Source organism: Entelurus aequoreus, linkage group LG07 (genome assembly GCF_033978785.1).
Source record: "Entelurus aequoreus isolate RoL-2023_Sb linkage group LG07, RoL_Eaeq_v1.1, whole genome shotgun sequence".
NCBI lineage: Eukaryota > Metazoa > Chordata > Actinopteri > Syngnathiformes > Syngnathidae > Entelurus > Entelurus aequoreus.
Genome location: NC_084737.1, coordinates 7,879,880 through 7,899,911, shown reverse-complemented (window position 1 = coordinate 7,899,911; position 20,032 = coordinate 7,879,880). Strand labels below are relative to the sequence as shown.

The 20,032-nt window shown below is 38.0% G+C and overlaps 1 protein-coding gene across 1 annotated transcript in view; it reads right to left on the bottom strand.

The window, feature by feature from the left end:
- Positions 1 to 4,479: 4,479 nt before the first annotated feature.
- tfcp2 (transcription factor CP2) overlaps positions 4,480 to 20,032 on the bottom strand; it is a 41,556-nt gene continuing 26,003 nt past the window's right edge. Inside the window, exons 11-16 of the mRNA XM_062052525.1 lie at positions 19,394 to 19,487; positions 15,719 to 15,809; positions 15,505 to 15,596; positions 5,183 to 5,325; positions 5,057 to 5,108; positions 4,480 to 4,992 (exon numbers count right to left, since the gene is read on the bottom strand). Coding sequence (XP_061908509.1) covers positions 4,955 to 4,992; positions 5,057 to 5,108; positions 5,183 to 5,325; positions 15,505 to 15,596; positions 15,719 to 15,809; positions 19,394 to 19,487 — 510 coding nt within the window. The 3' untranslated portion in view covers positions 4,480 to 4,954. The remainder of the gene's footprint in view (positions 4,993 to 5,056; positions 5,109 to 5,182; positions 5,326 to 15,504; positions 15,597 to 15,718; positions 15,810 to 19,393; positions 19,488 to 20,032) is intronic.

Sequence of the window (20,032 nt, the reverse complement as noted above, 5' to 3'; positions counted from 1 at the left end):
ACTGTACAAACATACATATACACATACTGTACATATACACATACTGTACAAACACACATATACACATACTGTACATATACATTCATTATACAAACATACATATACACATACCGTATATATATATACATTCACTGTACAAACACACATATACACACACTGTACATATACATTCACTGTACAAACACACATATACACATACATGTACATATACATTTACTGTACAAACATATATACACATACATGTACATACACATTCACTGTACAAACATACATGTACATATACATTCACTGTACAAACATACATATACACATACTGTACATATACATTCACTGTACAAACATACATATACACATACATGTACATATACATTCACTGTACAAACACATATACGCATACTGTACATATACACACATGCACATAATCACGTTTCATCAAACATATATTAACGTTGTTGTAGGGTAAACTGGGTAATACATGGCACACTGACAAAGCTTAACCTATTGTTACTATAACAATCTACAAGGTTAATATCTTCCCCTCCATTTATCTGCTTTCTTTCGTATCTCTAGTTATCATTACATACATGTATTGTTGCATTTGAACAATTGTATTATTGATAATAGAGGTAATTATTGTTATTATTCATTATCAATAGTGATATTTCTATTGGTATATGTATTGCTCCATTTGTAGTGTAATAATGCTCATTGTCATTCCTGTATTATTATTTATTTCACTAACTGCTTCTTTGCTATCACTTTTACTATCATATTTGTACAAAAGGTGGTTGCGTCTGTATCGGATTGATACTAGCGTAACTGTTTGTGAATTAAGATTCTTGAAAACAAAATAAAATATATGTATAGAATACTTATTTAAATCAAAGTATTAGCATGAAAATATGAATTTATTTTCAGCAAGTTTACCAATATCATGATATAGAAATGACTTCAGAAATGTATGTTCCTTGCTATTGTTACATAGTCTGATACTGTTGGACGTATATAGTCCATAATTATCGATCGCAATAAAGATTTACACTATAAGTACAGATATTTTGTTGTGTTTTATAGTGATTATGACCATAATTAAAGGCACAACATATCCAAATAATTTAATTATCTTGACCAGTTAAGTAAAAACTATCATGTCAGCAAAGCTATTCTTGTGTATCGACTTGATACCAAAATGTGCAGTATCGGCCACCCTGTGAAATTGGATGCTGGGGATTTTTTTTTTTTTTGTTATTTCTTTGTTCACTTGTTATAAGTTTTTTTGTGTGTATTTTAACTCCAATTACTATTATGTTTTTTTCTTGCAATTATTGTTTTGTGATCAATTTTATTCAGGATGTACAACATAATTACATGAATGAATATCAAGTTAATTAATAAATAACATTTTCTCAATTACAAAAAAAAATAATACTATCATGAAGTAACGATTCAGGAAGTATAACTAAAAACATTAAGTTAGAAAACAAGGAAAATGTTGCAAAATAAATCAAGAATTTTTTTTAAATTTTATTTTAGAAAGTGATAAAAAAAAATGTTTAGGAAAATAAAGCAATTTTCAAGTATACCCCAAAAATAACTGCATCGAAAACTTAGAGAGAGGAAAATATTGATAAGATTCAGAAATTAACACAAATGTATTTGAGAAAATGTAAATAGCTTTTGGCTTTATAAAAAATAAAAAATAAAATAAAATAAAATAAAATAAAATAAATATATATATATATATATATATATATATATATATATATATATATATATATATATATATATATATATGTATATATACATATATATATATATACATATATATATATATATATATACATATATATATATATATATATATATATATATATATATATATATATATATATACATATATATATATATATATACATATATATATACATATATATATACATATATATATACATATATATATACATATATATATACATATATATATACATATATATATATACATATATATATATATATATATATATATATATATATATATATATATATATATATATATATATATATATATATATATATATATATATATATTTCAATTGGACATTGTGAATATGATTGAAACATTATGAAAAGTACAACAAAAAGCTGGGACTCGTGATTTTTATATTTAGTAAAACATACATATATTGTGAAATACAATACCAGAAATTATTCCATAAAAACAGGAAAATGGCTGGTTTAAGACCCTCTCGGTATGAGAGTCGCAATAATCACGTGTCAAATTTATGATGACGTACAAAACCAGTGAAGTTGTCATGTTGTGTAAATGGTAAATACAAATAGAATACAATGATTTGCAAATCCTTTTCAACTTATATTCAATTGAATAGACTGCAAAGACAAGATATTTCATGTTCACACTGAGAAACTTATTTTTTTTGTTGCAAATAATCATTAACTTAGAATTTAATGGCAGCAACACAAAGTTGTGACAGGGGCATTTTTACCACTGTGTTACATGGCCTTTCCTTTTAACAACACTCAGTAAATGTTTGGGAACTGAGGAGACACATTTTTGAAGTGGAATTCTTTCCCATTCTTGCTTGATGTACAGCTTAAGTTGTTCAACAGTACGGGGGTGTCTGTTGTGCTATTTTAGGCTTCATAATGCTCCACACATTTTCATTGGGAGACAGATCTGGACTACAGGCAGGCCAGTCTAGTACCCGCACTCTTTCATTATGAAGCCACGCTGTTGTAACACGTGGCTTGGCATTATCTTGCTGAAATAAGCAGGGGCGTCCATGATAACATTGCTTGGATGGCAACATATGTTGCTCCAAAAGCTGTATGTACCTTTCAGCATTAATGGTGCCTTCACAGATGTGTAAGTTACCCATGTCTTGGCCACTAATACACCCCCATACCATCACACATGCTGCCTTTTACACTTTGCGCCTAGAACAATCCGGATGGTTCTTTTCCTCTTTGATCCGGAGGACACGACGTCCACAGTTTCCAAAAACAATTTGAAATGTGGACTCGTCAGACCACAGAACACTTTTCCACTTTGCATCAGTCCATCTTAGATGAGCTCGGGCCGGCGGCGTTTCTGGGTGTTGTTGACAAATGGCTTTGGCTTTGCATAGTAGAGTTTTAACTTGCACTTACAGATGTAGCGACCAACTGTAGTTACTGACAGTGGTTTTCTGAAGTGTTCCTGAGCCCATGTGGTGATATCCTTTACACACTGATGTCGCTTTTTTTGTCATGGGCATTGCCGCTTAAGTGCAGTGATTTCTCCAGATTCTCTGAACCTTTTGATGATATTACGGAGCGTAGATGGTGAAATCCCTAAATTCCTTGCAACAGCTGGTTGAGAAATGTTGTTCTTAAACAATTTGCTCAGGCATTTGTTGACAAAGTGGTGACCCTCGCCCCGTCCTTGTTTGTGAACGACTGAGCATTTCATGGAAGCTGCTTTTATACCCAATCATGGCACCCACCTGTTCCCAATTAGCCTGTTCACCTGTGGGATGTTCCAAATAAGCCTTTGATGAGCATTCCTCAACTTTCTCAGTCTTTTTGGCCACTTGTGCCAGCTTTTTTGAAACATGTCCCACATGCCTTCTGCTGCGAGCACGGCCGGCGCCTGCGCTGGAGAGACACGCCTCTGCTCGCTCTTCCCGCATCACGACATTCGAGACACGCCTCTGCTCGGCTGCAAGCAATCTGCAATCAGCGCACCTGGGTCTGATGAGTGCAGACGGCATAAAGACCAGCGTACCCAAAGATCCAGTGCCGGAACGTAGTTCTCTGTACACATTAAGCTATCGCATCTCTGGCTCCCCTTTCGCATACTTGCTGTCTCTCTGTGCCTTCCCAGTTCCCGTGTCTTATGTCTTTTGTTTGTGAATGACTGAGCATTTCATTGAAGCTGCTTTTATACCCAATCATGGCACCCACCTGTTCCCAATTAGCCCGTTCACCTGTGGGATGTTCCAAATAAGTCTTTGACGAGCATTCCTCAACTTTCTCAGTCTTTTTGGCCACTTGTGCCAGCTTTTTTGAAACATGTTGCAGGCATCAAATTCAAAATGAGTGTCTTTGCAGTCTATTCAATTGAATATAAGTTAAAAAGGATTTGCAAATAATTGTATTCTCTTTTTATTTACCATTTACACGTGACTGCTTTTGGGTTTTGCATAAGAAAGTTTTGCGTAAACACTTAGATGTGAAAGCTGTCAGTCAATTTTGCCTTGTTTCCGCTGTGTTCACGTGGCAAGAACATTGTTTTGTTTTTTTCGTCACAAAGGCATTTTATTTTTGCAGGTATTTGAAAAGAGGCCGGTACAGTAACAAGGGTGTACGCATCACAGCTGACGAGATGAAACAGAGGTAAAAGCAAAATATCTTAAACGTGTAACGGATCACGTAAGGGAGGACCTGCGCCTCGCAACACTTAATGACAGCATATGCTGGAAAAGATTTTAAAAAACTAAATCAACTTAAAAACACTCAATGGGGCTGATGTGTTGGGAAAGTACCAGTTTTGAAAAGTAATATGGGCTCGTAGAAACGTTCACACAGAGTCGTCCGTCGCCATTCAAACTATTAGCATTAGTGCAAGAGGACGCTAGCTAGTGGGTGCTAACCGTGTTAATAGCTGGAGTCCACTTTTCCTTCGAGTCCCTGACGCCACTGACGTCCAGTCAGTATTTGTTTTCACACCATGAGTCCAGACGCAGCCAAACTGTCTCTGGAGACGCAAAACGAAAAGAGAGGAGAGGTCGAGGAGGGTGAAGTAAAAAAGCTTCGTCACCGTGGTAACAGTCACCGCCTCCCGAGCGAGACATGAAGCGAGAGGGCTGCGTGTTCCTCCCAGCGGACCTCAAGAGACTTCCTGCGGGGGCGGAGGGGGCGACCACGTCCTTGGAGGAGGCTGACAGGCCGGCGGTCACTTCAGGATGATGTGGTAGCCATCGCTGGATTCGTCTGCGAGAGAGGACGCCATGTTGACACCGACAAAATTTTAAAAAAAGCGCCGGTGGTCCAATACCTTGCATCGTGTCCAGAACGAAACAAACTTCATCCTGGAAGTTCTGAATCATCTGCGGAGAGGAAGAGGAGAATAACACCAGGTGCTACTTGGCAGCTTACGGGGACAGCTGGTCGGAGAGCCGACCTCGTCGCTGACCAGCACGTGGATGCCAGTGGGACCCTGCTTGAAGATCTGGTTGATCTGCCTGGGAGAGATGTTGAAGAGCTGGGCGATCTTCTCCGTCAGCTCCACGGCCGTCAGCTCCTCCAGGTAGATGGCGTGGTAGACTGAGGGCGAGATTGCGCTGTCATCAATACATACCTCCAAGCATTGGCGTTGTTAGGCCTATTTTAGGCCTAAAATGTTCTTAAGCCCCCCTAAATAATTTGGTGTTAAAAAAAAAAAAAAGTTGTTTTTTTGTTTGTTTGTTTTTTACAAATACATGCCGACATATTCATTATAAAGTGGCCCGAATATGAATTTAAATAAATAATCATATAACCTGTCATTATTCACTCAGTTTCCCCTCACTTCATAGCGTAAGGTAGAGAGCCCCTTTAGTGCGTCGGTATCCAATCCATTGCACTTGTTCATATAGAAAATGCCCACATCACTCAAAATCCAGTCCGCATTTTCTACGCGACCTTGCTTGCGGTCCTGCATGTGTACGAATCACATTAGCACACAGCACTGCAGAACAAGAACCTTGTGTCTGCAATTGTAAATAATTTAGTTTTAAAGTTTTGTGTTTCTTGTAGAATCTATATAAAATAATCTATATAAAGTAATATACATTAGCCTATTGTTAAAATAATGAAAAAAAACATAATTAAATATATTTGTTTTATTGTATTGTTACATTAATAGCTGTTGTATTATTATAGGATGGCTTGTTAAACATTTCATAGGATTTTCAGAGGGTGGAAAAACCAAGACATTTAATATAAAATGTAAAATGAATAAATACATAAAAAGAAAAAGGAAAAAAATGGTTAAAAGCCATCGTCCCGGGGAGCATTTAATTTCGTGCCATGCATTTTTTTTTACCGTCCCCGGGATGACGGGACTACGTTAATATCAAGCCCTGGAAGTTAAATTTTATTGTTTGCATTATTTGTTTCAGCATTGCACTTTGAAGACGGTCCCTCAGCTCTTTGACAGCTTTGGCTCTTTTTCAGATCAGGGGCCGTACTTATCAAGCTTCTTAGAATTACTCCTAAGAAGTCTGCTAAGAGTTGACTTAAGAGTAAATAAATTCTTCGCTGAAAGCTGCACTTAAAAGTTAGTTATCAAGCGTCTTACTCACACTTTCAGCGAAGTGTAGGACTGAATCTTAAGTGTCACACTCAGAGCTGAATTACGACATTACTATGTGCCGTAAACGGAATTTTAGGTGACGTCATTTCTGTGTCCATAGAAATGACCAATCACGGAATGGAATCCGTTGTCTAAGAATAAAGAAATATCTTGGAAATATTTAAGTGGACAATGGGAGTGTATATTTTGACAATAAACTACAAAATAATACAAAACAAACTAGTCCCCGCCGGCACTCACGCTACCGCTCCCTCTCTTCTGTCGCCCACACACTCACTGACGTCACTCACCTCACGGCCACACACATACGCTACTGTCATAACATTTTCTTTCCAATTCATTAATTAGGCAACTAATTTGAAACTGGTGTGGGTGGCTCTATATATACTAGCCCACTGCAGACACATGCAGAAATCAACAAGGAATCGAAAAGTATTAAATCTGTGACAAAAATAATATCCGCTCTGTCTAAACGATACCGTTTGATCAGCTGCTCGTCATCAAAAAAAACAAAACATTGTTCCGTTCCCTGAACGTTCGCGCACGTCTCTCTCGCCTCAGTGCCATCCCCTGCTGGCAACTCCTAACCACTTAAGACACCTCTGAAGGTCTCTTAAATATCGTGGAGAGTAGGAGTGATTCTTAGACTTAAGAACGTTGATAAAAAGCTTTTATTCTTAAGTTTGAGAGTAGGACTAAATTTCGCAAATTTTCAGGACTTAAGTGTAAAATGGCACTCTAAGAAGCTTGATAAGTACGGCCCCAGTATTCTAAGTCTTTCTTATTTACAGTATATATACAAGTTTCTCATTTCTATTCAGACTTCCATATATATTTAATTTCCTTAATAGCTTGCCATAATATATATATATAAATATATTATATACAAGCCAATTTACCCCGATCCAGATATTACTTTAATTCAAGTAATTAAGTAATATTTCCAGGGCTTGAATTTATAACCATTTTAGTCACATATGTGCCCAAAATGTAATCTGTGCAACTTCAAAATATTTGGGAACAAACAATTTTTGTATTGTGAGTTAAAGTGGTGGCATTAGCCTCTATGTTGTGAATGAATAACATAGAGGCTAATGCCATGACTTCTATTGTGTTTCAGTGTATCTTGAAGGATCATGCAAGTAATTGTTTCTTGTTGATGCTGTAAACAAAATGTGACTGTGCAAACCCATGTTTGTTGTTGTACTGAACACAGATTGAAAATAAACCCACTGAAATAATAATAATAACAATGATTAATTTCTAAGTCTTTGTTAGCCGTTTGTGAAGTTTTGTGCTCGTGCGCTACGTTCGCTCGCATCCTGTGCATCTCCTGGGGGCTAAGCCCCCCCTGTCCTTAAAAGCTAGTGACGCCCCTGCCTCCAAGTATAAATTAATGACACAAAAATACCACACATCCATACTAGGGCTGTGAATCTTTGGGTATCCCACGATTCGATTCAATCAGTGTTGTTTTCGTCAACGATGACGATGACGAAATCCTTTCGTTGACGCCACTTTTTTTCATGACGATAACGAGACGGCGACGAGATGAACATGTCTCTCTGATGACGAAAACATGACGAGACGTTTGTGAGTTTTCGTTGACGAGACGAGAACGGACGAAAATGTTAGTGGGTAATCTGTCAGACGTTTAAAATGCATGACATATATAAATAAACATTGATTGATTGATTGATTGACATTTCTGGTCACGCCCACCAACTGGCGTGCAGCGCACAACGTGCTCAACACGTCAGACTGTTGTTACTCGTCAGCAGTGTTGGGTTAGTTACTGAAAACCAGTAACTAGTTACAATTACTAGTTACTTTATTTCAAAAGTAACTCAGTTACTAACTCAGTTACTTACACCAAAAAGTAATGCGTTACTGTGAAAAGTAACTATTTAGTTACTTCTTTTCCCCCCCTTTTTTTAAGGCTCCCATTAATGCCCTTTTAGCCTTCATTTCAGTACTGTTATTGCACTGGAGAATAATACCATCTGTTGATCAACTTGACATGCATTTGCATCCCTGAACTCAGAAAGCAATGTGGTCTACATACAACACACAAAGACAAAGATATGTTTCAAAGGGCCAATTTATTTCAGGCCAGAAAAAATTGACAAAACTATTTTAAATAGCTGCAACATAATGGCACTTTAACTTTAACTCTAAGTAGATAGGATCTTTGATCCAAGACACAACTTACATTTAACTAAAATGTTATTTTCTTTGTGCTCGACAAAAGAAAAGTATTGAGAATGTCTCCATGTTAAAAAACTCGACTTCTGGCTTCGCCATGATGTCTTGTTAGTTGTTATGAGAGTAGCGTATGTGTGTGGCCCTTTAAGATATGACAGCATGAGAGGTGAGTGACGTCAGTGAGTGAGTGGGCGAGAGAGGTGAGGGAGCGGCGACAGTGAGTGCGTGTAGGTGCTCTAGCTTGGTGGATGGCTGCGTGCAATAAAGTCACAAAGTTGCAACAAACCGCCGGGCTCGTCATTCACCCTCAGCTGTAAAGACCCTCTTCTGGGTAAAGTGAAGGTTGTTAGACCCGAAGTACGGCTCTGGAGGAACGTCTCCACCGGAGCACTCCAATAAAACACACTCAGATCTTCAGTTTCTAGCCGATACTACATAAAAATAACGTAAAATAACGCAGTAACGCAGTAACGCATCATGCAGTAACGGTAACTGAGTTACTGTATATAAAAAAATAACGCGTTAGATTACTAGTTACCGCCAAAACTAACGGCGTTACAGTAACGCGTTACTTAGTAACGCGTTAGTCCCAACACTGCTCGTCAGGCAATGGACCGTGATGGCGGCGGCAGTTTCAACACAGGGGCTCGGTGGTCCCAAACGTAGAGACGACATATGGGTGTATTTTAAATATAACCCAGCAGATAATAAAAACAGAGTGTATTGTGAAGGAAGACGGTGACAAATGTGGCCACAAAATATGCGGAAAAAATACGACCAACCTTAAAGGCCTACTGAAATGAATTTTTTTTATTTAAACGGGAATAGCAGATCCATTCTATGTGTCATACTTGATCATTTCGCGATATTGCCATATTTTTGCTGAAAGGATTTAGTAGAGAAAATCGACGATAAAGTTCGCAACTTTTGCTCGCTGATAAAAAAAAACCTTGCCTGTACCGGAAGTAGCGTGACGTCACAAGCGGTAGTGCTGCTCACAATTCCCTGTTGTTTACAATGGAGCGAGAGATATTAGGAGCGAGAAAGTGACGATTACCCCATTAATTTGAGCGAGGATGAAAGATTTGTGGATGAGGTACGTTAGAGGGACGGACTAGAATGCAGTTCAAGAGATATCTTTTTTCGCTCTGACCGTAACTTAGGTACAAGCTGGCTCATTGGAATCCACACTCTCTCCTTTTTCTATTGTGGATCACGGATTTGTATTTTAAACCACCTCGGATACTATATCCTCTTGAAAATGAGAGTCGAGAAGGCGAAATGGACATTAACAATGACTTTTATCTCCACGACAATACATCGACGAAGCTTTTTAGCATGAGCTAACGTGATAGCATCTGTCTCAAATGCAGATAGAAACAAAATAAATAAATCCCTGACTGGAAGGATAGACAGAAGATCAACAATACTACTATCAGGAGACACCGAACCAAACACTGGACATGTAAATACACGGTTAATGTGTATTCGACGCCTGTCGAAGCCTAGCAATGCTGTTGCTAACGACGCTAACTTAACAACGGGACCTCGTCAGAGCTATGATAAAAACATTAGCGCTCCACCTACGCCAGCCAGCCCTCCTCTGCTCATCAACACCCGTGCTCACCTGCGTTCCAGTGATCGACGATGCGGTCGGCGGCCCGGAGACGTAGGAAGTCAAGGTGAGTTCGCCGCTAGCGCGTCTGCTATCCAACAAAGTCCTCCTTGTTGTGTTGCTACAGCCAGCCGCTAATACACCGATCCCACCTACAACGTTCTTCTTTGCAGCCTCCATTGTTCATTAAACAAATTGCAAAAGATTCACCAACACAGATGTCCAGAATACTGTGGAATTTTTTCGAAGAAAACAGAGCTCTGTGTATTGTGTCCAAAAGGGTCCAAACTCTTCCGTGGACCTCGCGACGTCACGCGCATACGTCATCCTCCAAAGGCGTTTTGAACCGGAAGTTCCCCGGGAAATTTAAAATGTCACTTTATAAGTTAACCCGGCCGTATTGGCATGTTTTGCAATGTTAAGATTTCATCATTGATATATAAACTATCAGACTGCGTGGTCGCTAGTAGTGGCTTTCAGTAGGCCTTTAAGCGGCACCTTAAAGGCCTACTGAAATGAATTTTTTTTATTTAAACGGGAATAGCAGATCCATTCTATGTGTCATACTTGATCATTTCGCGATATTGCCATATTTTTGCTGAAAGGATTTAGTAGAGAAAATCGACGATAAAGTTCGCAACTTTTGCTCGCTGATAAAAAAAAAGCCTTGCCTGTACCGGAAGTAGCGTGACGTCACAGGAGCTAGTATTCCTCACAATTCCCCGTTGTTTACAATGGAGCGAGAGATTCGGAGCGACAAAGCGACGATTACCCCATTAATTTGAGCGAGGATGAAAGATTCGTAGATGAGGAACGTTACAGTAAAGGACTAGAGAGGCAGTGATGGACGTATCTTTTTTCGCTCTGACCGTAACTTAGGTACAAGCTGGCTCATTGGATTCCACACTCTCTCCTTTTTCTATTGTGGATCACGGATTTGTATTTTAAACCACCTCGGATACTATATCCTCTTGAAAATGAGAGTCGAGCACGCGAAATGGACATTTAAAGTGACTTTTATCTCCACGACAATACATCGGTGACACACTTAGCTACTGAGCTAACGCGATAGCATCGTTCTCAAATGAAGATAGAAACAAAAGAAATAAACCCCTGACTGGAAGGATAGACAGAAGATCAACAATACTATTAAACCATGTACATGTAACTACACGGTTATAAATTCTCAGCCTGGTAAGGCTTAACAATGCTGTTGCTAACGACGCTAAGGCTAATTTAGCAACTTAGCAACCGGACCTCACAGAACTATGATAAAAACATTAGCGCTCCACCTACGCCAGCCAGCCCTCATCTTCCCATCAACAGCCGTGCTCACCTGCGTTCCAGCGATCGACGGCGCGACGAAGGACTTCATCCGTGGGTTTGGCGGCAAGCATCGGCTAGGCGTAGTAAGTAGTCCTTGTTGTGTTGCTGTAAGTATTGTACTTAGCCGCTAATACACCGATCGATCCACCTACAACGTTCTTCTTTGCAGCCTCCATTGTTCATTAAACAAATTGCAAAAGATTCACCAACACAGATGTCCAGAATACTGTGGAATTTTGTCGAAGAAAACAAGAGGTTTTTGTATCGGGTCGATGGGGTACAACCACTTCCGTGGATTTTGTGACGTCACGCGCATAAATCATACCCAAAGGAGTTTTTCAACCGGAAGTGTGGCGGGAATTTATAAATTGCACTTTATAAGTTAACCCGACTGTATTGGCATGTGTTGCAATGTTAAGATTTCATCATTGATATATAAACTATCAGACTGCGTGGTCGCTAGTAGTGGCTTTCAGTAGGCCTTTAAGGCTCGCCACAAGGATATTTTTTCGAAGGTAAGTTACAAATGCTGTTAACATAATCGATAAATGTCACAGTAAGCTAATACATTAGTACGTTTTCCACATACTCCTGGCGCAAATGGGCTGCTAACTTCAGGCTAAAGTTAGCTTTTGTTACGCTAACGTCAATTCATGATGTGTGTGTTACTTTAGCAGCATGTTTAGCCATGTTTACATTCAGTGACGGTGTGGTTATCTCATTGTGAGTACGTTCTGTCAGCACGTAACTTGATATGTTTGATATCACATGTTTGATATGTTTACAGTATTTACAGGGTGGTCTATTTTGTTCCAAAAACTTAAGAACATGTTTGTTTCATACTTTCAAGTATGTACAGTATAACTCTCTGGTATAACTTACAACCTACCTCACTGTACCTCAGGAATTAATTGATTATTTTATTACATGGTTTGCACAAATGAAAGAGAGTGGGGTTGTATGATATCTGTTGTAATTGCACTGGCAGACAGGGCCAAGTTGAGCATGTGTTCCTCATCCGTCACTCATATTTTGGGCATGTTTATGTTCATTGTACTTTAACAAATTCTGAGAAATAAAGCCACAATTGCTGAAGTAGAATGTTTTTGTTTTTTGGCTTTTTTGGAGTAATGAACTTTGATTCCACTGTTACCACTTTATCTGTGTGTAATACACAATCCTTGGATCAGAAATTTGCTGTTGGGTGGAAACCTTATATGTCTAAAACCATTCCTTTATTGTTATTATTTGTGAAAATAGCAGATCTGCAAACTTACAATGGGTTGAACTTATAGATCTGCTGCTATTTTCACAACTTATGTGTGACACTGCCCAACAGCAATCTCCAATACTTATTGACCTAAATTAATTTGTTAAAAGACTATACTTATATACTTCTATTGTACTTTTTATTCTTTTTTTTTGGACTAAAACTAGACTAAAACCTTTTTGACTTTTCATCAACTAAAACTAGACTAAAACTCTTTTGAGTTTTCGTCGACTAAAACTGGACTAAAACTATCACATATAAAAGTGACTAAAATGTGACTAAAACTAATAAGCATTTTAGTCCAAAAGACTAAGACTAAGACTAAATGTAAGATGGTTGTCAAAAACAACATTGGATTCAATATCGATTCTTGGGGTCACGATTCGATTCAAAATCGATTTTTTTTCCAATTCAAAAGGATTCTCTATTCATTCAATAAATAGATTTCAGCAGGATCTACCCCAGTCTGCTGACATGTAGTAGATTTTTGTAAAAAGCTTTTATAATTGTAAAGGACAATGTTTTATCAACTGATTGCAATAATGTACATTTGTTTTAACTATTAAATGAACCAAAAATATGACTTATTTTATCTTTGTGAAAATATTGGACACAGTGTGTTGTCAAGCTTATGAGATGCGATGCAAGTGTAATCCGCTGTGACATTATTGTTCTTTTTTACTTATTTTTTATAAATGTCTAATGATAATGTCAATGAGGGATTTTTAATCACTGCTATGTTGAAATATTAACTAATATTGATACTGTTGTTGATAATATTCATTTTTGTTTCACTAATTTTGGTTTGCTCTGTGTCGTGTTTGTGTCTCCTCTCAATTGCTCTGTTTATTGCAGTTCTGAGTGTTGCTGGGTCGGCTTGCTTTTGGAATTGGATTGCATTGTTGTGGTATTGCTGTGTATTGTTTTGTTGGATTGATTAATTAAAAAAATACATAAATAAATAAAAATAAAAACATTTACAAATAAATAAATAAATAAATAAAAAATGAGAATGGACTCTGAATCGCACAATGTAAGGATCGCAATTCGAATTCAGATCGATTTTTTCCCACACCCATAATCCATACGGTCCATTATCGCCACACGTTTCCTATTCCATTGCACTCCTAATTAGGGATGACCTTTGAAAACCGGTTCTCCCGATTGTTCGATAAGAAAAGAACCAATTTCATGGATTCAAATCCCTTTTTGAGAAACGGTTCCAGTTATCGAAGCCACTGTAGTAGAGATGTCCGATAATGGCTTTATTGCCGATATCCGATATTGTCCAACTCTTAATTACCGATTCCGATATCAACCGATACCGATATATATACAGTTGTGCAATGAACACATTATTATGCCTAATTTTGTTGTGATGCCACACTGGATGCATTAAACAATGTAACAAGGTTTTCCAAAATAAATCAACTCAAGTTATGGAAAAAAAAATGCCAACATGGCACTGCCATATTTATTATTGAAGTCACAAAGTGCATTATTTTTTTTAACATGCCTCAAAACAGCAGCTTGGAATTTGGGACATGCTCTCCCTGAGGGAGCATGAGGAGGTTGAGGTTGGCGGGGTTGAGGGGGGGGGGGTAAGAGGTAGCGGGGGGTGTATATTGTAGCGTCCTGGAAGAGTTAGTGCTGCAAGGGGTTCTGGGTATTTGTTCTGTTGCGTTTATGTTGTGTCACGGTGCGGATGTTCTCCCGAAATGTGTTTGTCATTCTTGTTTGGTGTGGGTTCACAGTGTGGCGCATATTTGTAACAGTGTTAAACTTGTTTATGCGGCCACCCTCAGTGTGACTTGTATGGCTGTTGACCAAGTATGCCTTGCATTCATTTGTGTGCGTGAAAAGCCGTAGATATTATGTGACTGGGCCGGCACGCAAAGGCAGTGCCTTTAAGGTTTATTGGCGCTCGGTACTTCTCCCTACGTCCGTGTACACAGCGACGTTTTAAAAAGTCATACATTTTACTTTTTGAAACCGATACCGATAATTTCCGATATTACATTTTAAAGCATTTATCGGCCAATAATATCGGCAGTCCGATATTGTCAGACATCTCTACACTATAGTAAAGAAAAATATTTGGTTCTTTATTCGAATCCCTGGGAACAAATCCCGTGTCCCAGGAAATGTCCTGTGGCACGTCACAGGAAATGACGTCGCTCAGTCATTGGGCGGCAGATACAGAAGCAGCAACAACAATGGACCGGAAAAAACCGCTCCAAGGCATGGCTTCACTTTACTAAGGAATACGAGGAGGAAGCGGCTATCTGCGATTATTGCCAGGCTTCGCTTTCCTGTAAGGGGAGCAGTACAACAAACATGTTCAGGCCGTACATAACCTGAAGGTTGGAGAAAATTGTCGTGGAGAAGCAGCGACAAAGATGACGAAGCACGCCCCTCTTCCTCTGCTTCAACCTGCAGTCCCAGTGATCGTGCCGGTGAGGAACTAACGTTAACTGTTGCTGGTTTATTTCCATATCTGCTCACTTGTAGCCTTTAGGCTAAATTAACGTTACCTCTTATGTCAACCAGGACTGCAGTAATGTTAGCTAGACTAACGTTACCTAAGCATAATCAGTGGCTAACGGATAATGTCAAAAAGTATTATTTTCTGCCATCACAAAGAAAACTGAATTGTAATAAGGGAATATTCCTTTTGGATGTGTTCCTTTCTATTTATTAATGTACCAAAAGAATCAAAAAATGTGCACTGACTGAAGAAGGTGTTGTTGGCGGCGTCGCCGTTCTCGTGTTTGGTTTGCTGAGACTCCTGGCACACGTAGATGGTCAGCCTGGGTCGTACCACCCTGTTGATCATGGGAGACACGTGTAAAGTAAAACTACGGTACTTTTTGGAAGATCCTGTGTGTCTTTGCTTGAACCTTTTCGTCACTTACAAATGTGGCTGGTGCTAAACGGTACTACTCACCGTCCCTTTAGTGCATTGAAGAGCCGAATACCGTCTGCCGGGCCGCAGATCTGAATCACATCCTCCCTGGTCAGCTTCAACAGGTCCGCTCCTGTAGGAAAAACACCTCGGACTTACAAATAAAGATACTATTTTTTTTGAGAGACTGCAGTCGGCATGTCAGTATTTGTAAATACATTTGTGATAATAATGCGAAAAAAAGAATAAATGACAAATTGGTAAATTTATAAACGTATAATAAACGATACATTAACACATTTACAAAATAATGTATTATAAACATGCAGAAATGTGTTATTAATGAATAGGTACATTTAAAAAATATGTAAAATTAAAGCTGCAAGCAGCGTTGGTCGGGCCCGCATATTTGGCAGGTGCTAGTTGCTGAAGGATGTCAATCTATGAAATGTAGGTCTAAGTGAGACCTACATAGAGGTTTTTGTTTCATGTCTCTAAGACGTTCCTACCGGAAGTTACAAGCAGTTTTGTCTGTGTTTTATTCCTGGGGGGCGCTAGAGCGCAATTTTGAGTTTTGGGGTTCGGTTTTTTTATTAGATCGCAATTTCCGCCAGTCCTGATGTGTGTAAAAAGTTTGGTGAGTTTTGAAGTATTTTAAGGGGGTCAAATTACAGCTCAAAGAGGCAAAAATGAGTGTTTTTATGAAAATTTTGTTTTGAAGGGGGGATTGCCAACTTCCTGTTGATTTTTGCTGAAGGATGTCAGTGTATGAAATCTAGCTCTAAGTAAGACCTACATAGAGGTTTTTGTTTTATGTCTCTACGATATTCGTACTGGGAGTTAGAGGAAGCTGTGTCTGTGTTTTTTTCCTAGGTGCTGCGGCACAGTGGTTCTTTTCTTTGAAGGCTCGTAAAATCAAAACCGTAGCACTTATCAAAACTCTTTGAGTATCCGTCAATCAGAAGGGTTCAATCTCTCTCCTGTAGTAGTTTGAAGCCGAAACGACAAACACGCTCACAGGAGATAATGTTTGATGTTTGGTGACCGCTTTTTACAAAAATGTTGTTTTGAAGGGGGGATATCAAACTTCCTGTTGATTTTTGCTGAAGGATGTCAATCTATGAAATGTAGGTCTAAGTGAGACCTACATAGAGGTTTTTGTTTCGTCTTTAAGACGTTCCTACCGGAAGTTACAAGCAGTTTTGTCTGTGTTTTCCTCTGAGGAGCAGTTTTGTCTCTGTTTTATTCAAAAATTGCGCTGGAGCGCAATTTTGAGTTTTGGGGTTCGTTTTTTTATTAGATCGCAATTTCCACCAGTCCTGATGTGTGTGAGAAGTTTGGTGAGTTTTGAAGTATTTTAAGGGGGTCAAATTACAGCTCAAAGAGGCAAAAATGAGTGTTTTTAGTAAATTTTTGTCTTGAAGGGGAAATTGCCAACTTCCTGTTGGTTTTTGCCCGAGGATGTTAAATTATGAAATGTAGGTCTAAGTGAGACCTACATAGAGGTTTTTGTTTCATGTCTCTACGACCTTCCTAGTGGGAGTTACAGGCAGTTTGTTTTTGTTTTTTCCTAGGGGGCGCTAGAGCGCAATTTTGAGTTTTTTTTTTTTTATTAGATGGCAATTTTCGCAGGTCCTGATGTGTAATAATGTTGTAACAGTAATGTGTGCTTATGGACCGCAAGTAATAAGATTTTGCTCTACCTGTTATGTCAGGATGTGAGGCCCCAGGGCAAGAAAAACAGCAACTAGTTGACACTAATAACTACAAATAACACAAAGGTTTCTGTGTGTGTTTGTGTGCGTGCGTGTGCGTGTGTGTGTGTGTGTGTGTGTGTGTATATATATATATATATATTAGGGTATAGTATGGCGGTACTAATGAATCAAAAAGGGTACTATACTCTGTTTGAAAAGTACCGGCGCGTCGTCGTCACGTGGTGACATTGCAGGTTTTACGAGCAGAGGAGCGTGTTCGGCAGCGCACACACACGGAGTACTTACAAGCAGACACAGTGTATGGACAGAAAAGGGAGAATGGGCGCATTTTGGTGTAAAAAGTAAAGATAAAGGTGAAGTTATAACACTGAAACACCCTCAGGAAGAGGTGCTTTAAGACATGGCTAGCTAGCTAGCAGCTAACATCCATCTGCAGTCTGCAGTGTTTTAGCTACTTCTAAATCACTAATCCTCGCCTCCATGGCGACAAATAAAGTGAGTTTCTTACAAGTAACATTATCACTGCAGGACGAGGAATAGCTAAGCATGCTTCACTACACACTGTAGGAGGATACAATAGCTCACCGCCGTCACAATGTAAACAAATGCCATGGGTGGATCTACACCTAACATCTACTGTAATGATATCAAGTACAATAGCGTATCTAGCTGATACTACTATGATTACATCGATATATTTTTATCGTCACAAAATATTTTTTCCTTTTTTAAAAATTCATATTATGTTTATAAACTCAGTAAATGCATCCCTGGACACATGAGGACTTTAAATATGACCAATGTATGACCCTGTAACTACGTGGTATCGGATCCATACCTAAATGTGTGGTATCATCCAAAACTAATGTAAAGTATCAAAGAAGAGAAAAATAAGTGATTATTACATTTTAACAGAAGTGTAGATAGAAAATGTTGAAACTGAAAAAAAGCAGATATTAACAGTAAATGAACAAGTAGATTAATCATCCATTTTTACAGATTGTCCTTTATAATGTTGACAAAATAATAGGTGTATAAATGACACAATATGTTACTGCATATGTCAGCAGACTAATTAGGAGTCTTTGTTTGTTTACTTACTACTAAAAGACAAGTTGTCTAGTATGTTCACTATTTTATTTAAGGACTAAATTACAATAATAAACATATGTTTCATGTACCCTAACATTTCTTAAAATAAAGTAAATAATGCCAATTATTTGTGGTCCCCTTTATTTAGAAAAGTATTGAAATACACATTTACAGTAGTACAATAGTAAGTACTGTATTTTTCAGAGTATAAGTCGCTCCGGAGTATAAGTCGCACCGGCCGAAAATGCATAATAAAGAAGGAAAAAAACATATAAGTCACACTGGAGTATAAGTCGCATTTTTTTGGGAAATTTATTTGATAAAAGCCAACACCAAGAATAGACATTTGAAAGGCAATTTAAAATAAATAAAGAATAGTGAACAACAGGCTGAATAAGTGTATGTTATATGAGGCATAAATAACCAACTGAGAAGGTGCCTGGTATGTTAACGTAACATATTATGGTAAGAGTCATTCAAATAACTATAACATATAGAACATGCTATACGTTTACCAAACAATCTGTCACTCCTAATCGCTAAATCCCATGAAATCTTATACGTCTAGTCTCTTACGTCAATGAGATAAATAATATTATTTGATATTTTACGCTAATGTGTTAATCATTTCACACATAAGTCGCTCCTGAGTATAAGTCGCACCCCCGGCCAAACTATGAAAAAAATTGCGACTTTAAGTCCGAAAAATACGGTATGTCTAAATAAAATGCTCCCCTTGCATCCTGCTATCCAGTAGACAGCATTGTAACTCTGCTTTTTGACACACGGGATCAGATCCGTGTTTTGAAGTCAGACATTGCGTCATCCAACACCTGCATATAGATTGCAGTCCTGTTGGAAGCGCTCTTAAAATGAAACAAGAACAGACAAAAACATGAAGATCTACCTGAGAAGTTAGTGAAGAGACGACAGAAGGGCGAGAAGCGGTTTCGGAGAAGCCACTGTTGTGCGTCTTGTGGCGTCGTCGCGGGCAACAAATTCTTGAGAAGAAAGCAGCAGGGGAAAAAAACATATTAAAAGACAAATACAGGCAGGAAGTACATCATCGCAAGCTTTGCTCTACTGACTGCCATTCTGTAAATGGTCCCCTGCAGGATCATGGTTCAAATAGTTTGTTATGTGCACAATAAAAACATGTTTCATCCGTACAATGAAATGATTTGTTAGGCCACACTTGTGCCGCGTACAGTACAGAAAGAAGGTAATAATACAAAAGTTAAAAGACTAATTTAAGATGTATATAAAGAAAGTAAATACAACAAAAAATAAATACAAAATTTAAATAAATGAACAAAACAAGTGTAAAGAAGTGGCAATGTGCACATTGTGTACAGAAAGATTTGAGATGTATAATGAAAAATAAAGAAATTAAAAATATGTACAAAAAATATTATAAAAATAATTTTAAAATGTGGAGAGAAGGTGGCAATGCACATATTGTGTAAAGCAGTGGTTTTCAAACATTGTCCACTCAGAAAAAACGTACCTCTCCAAGTACCACTATAATCACCAACATTATACAGTA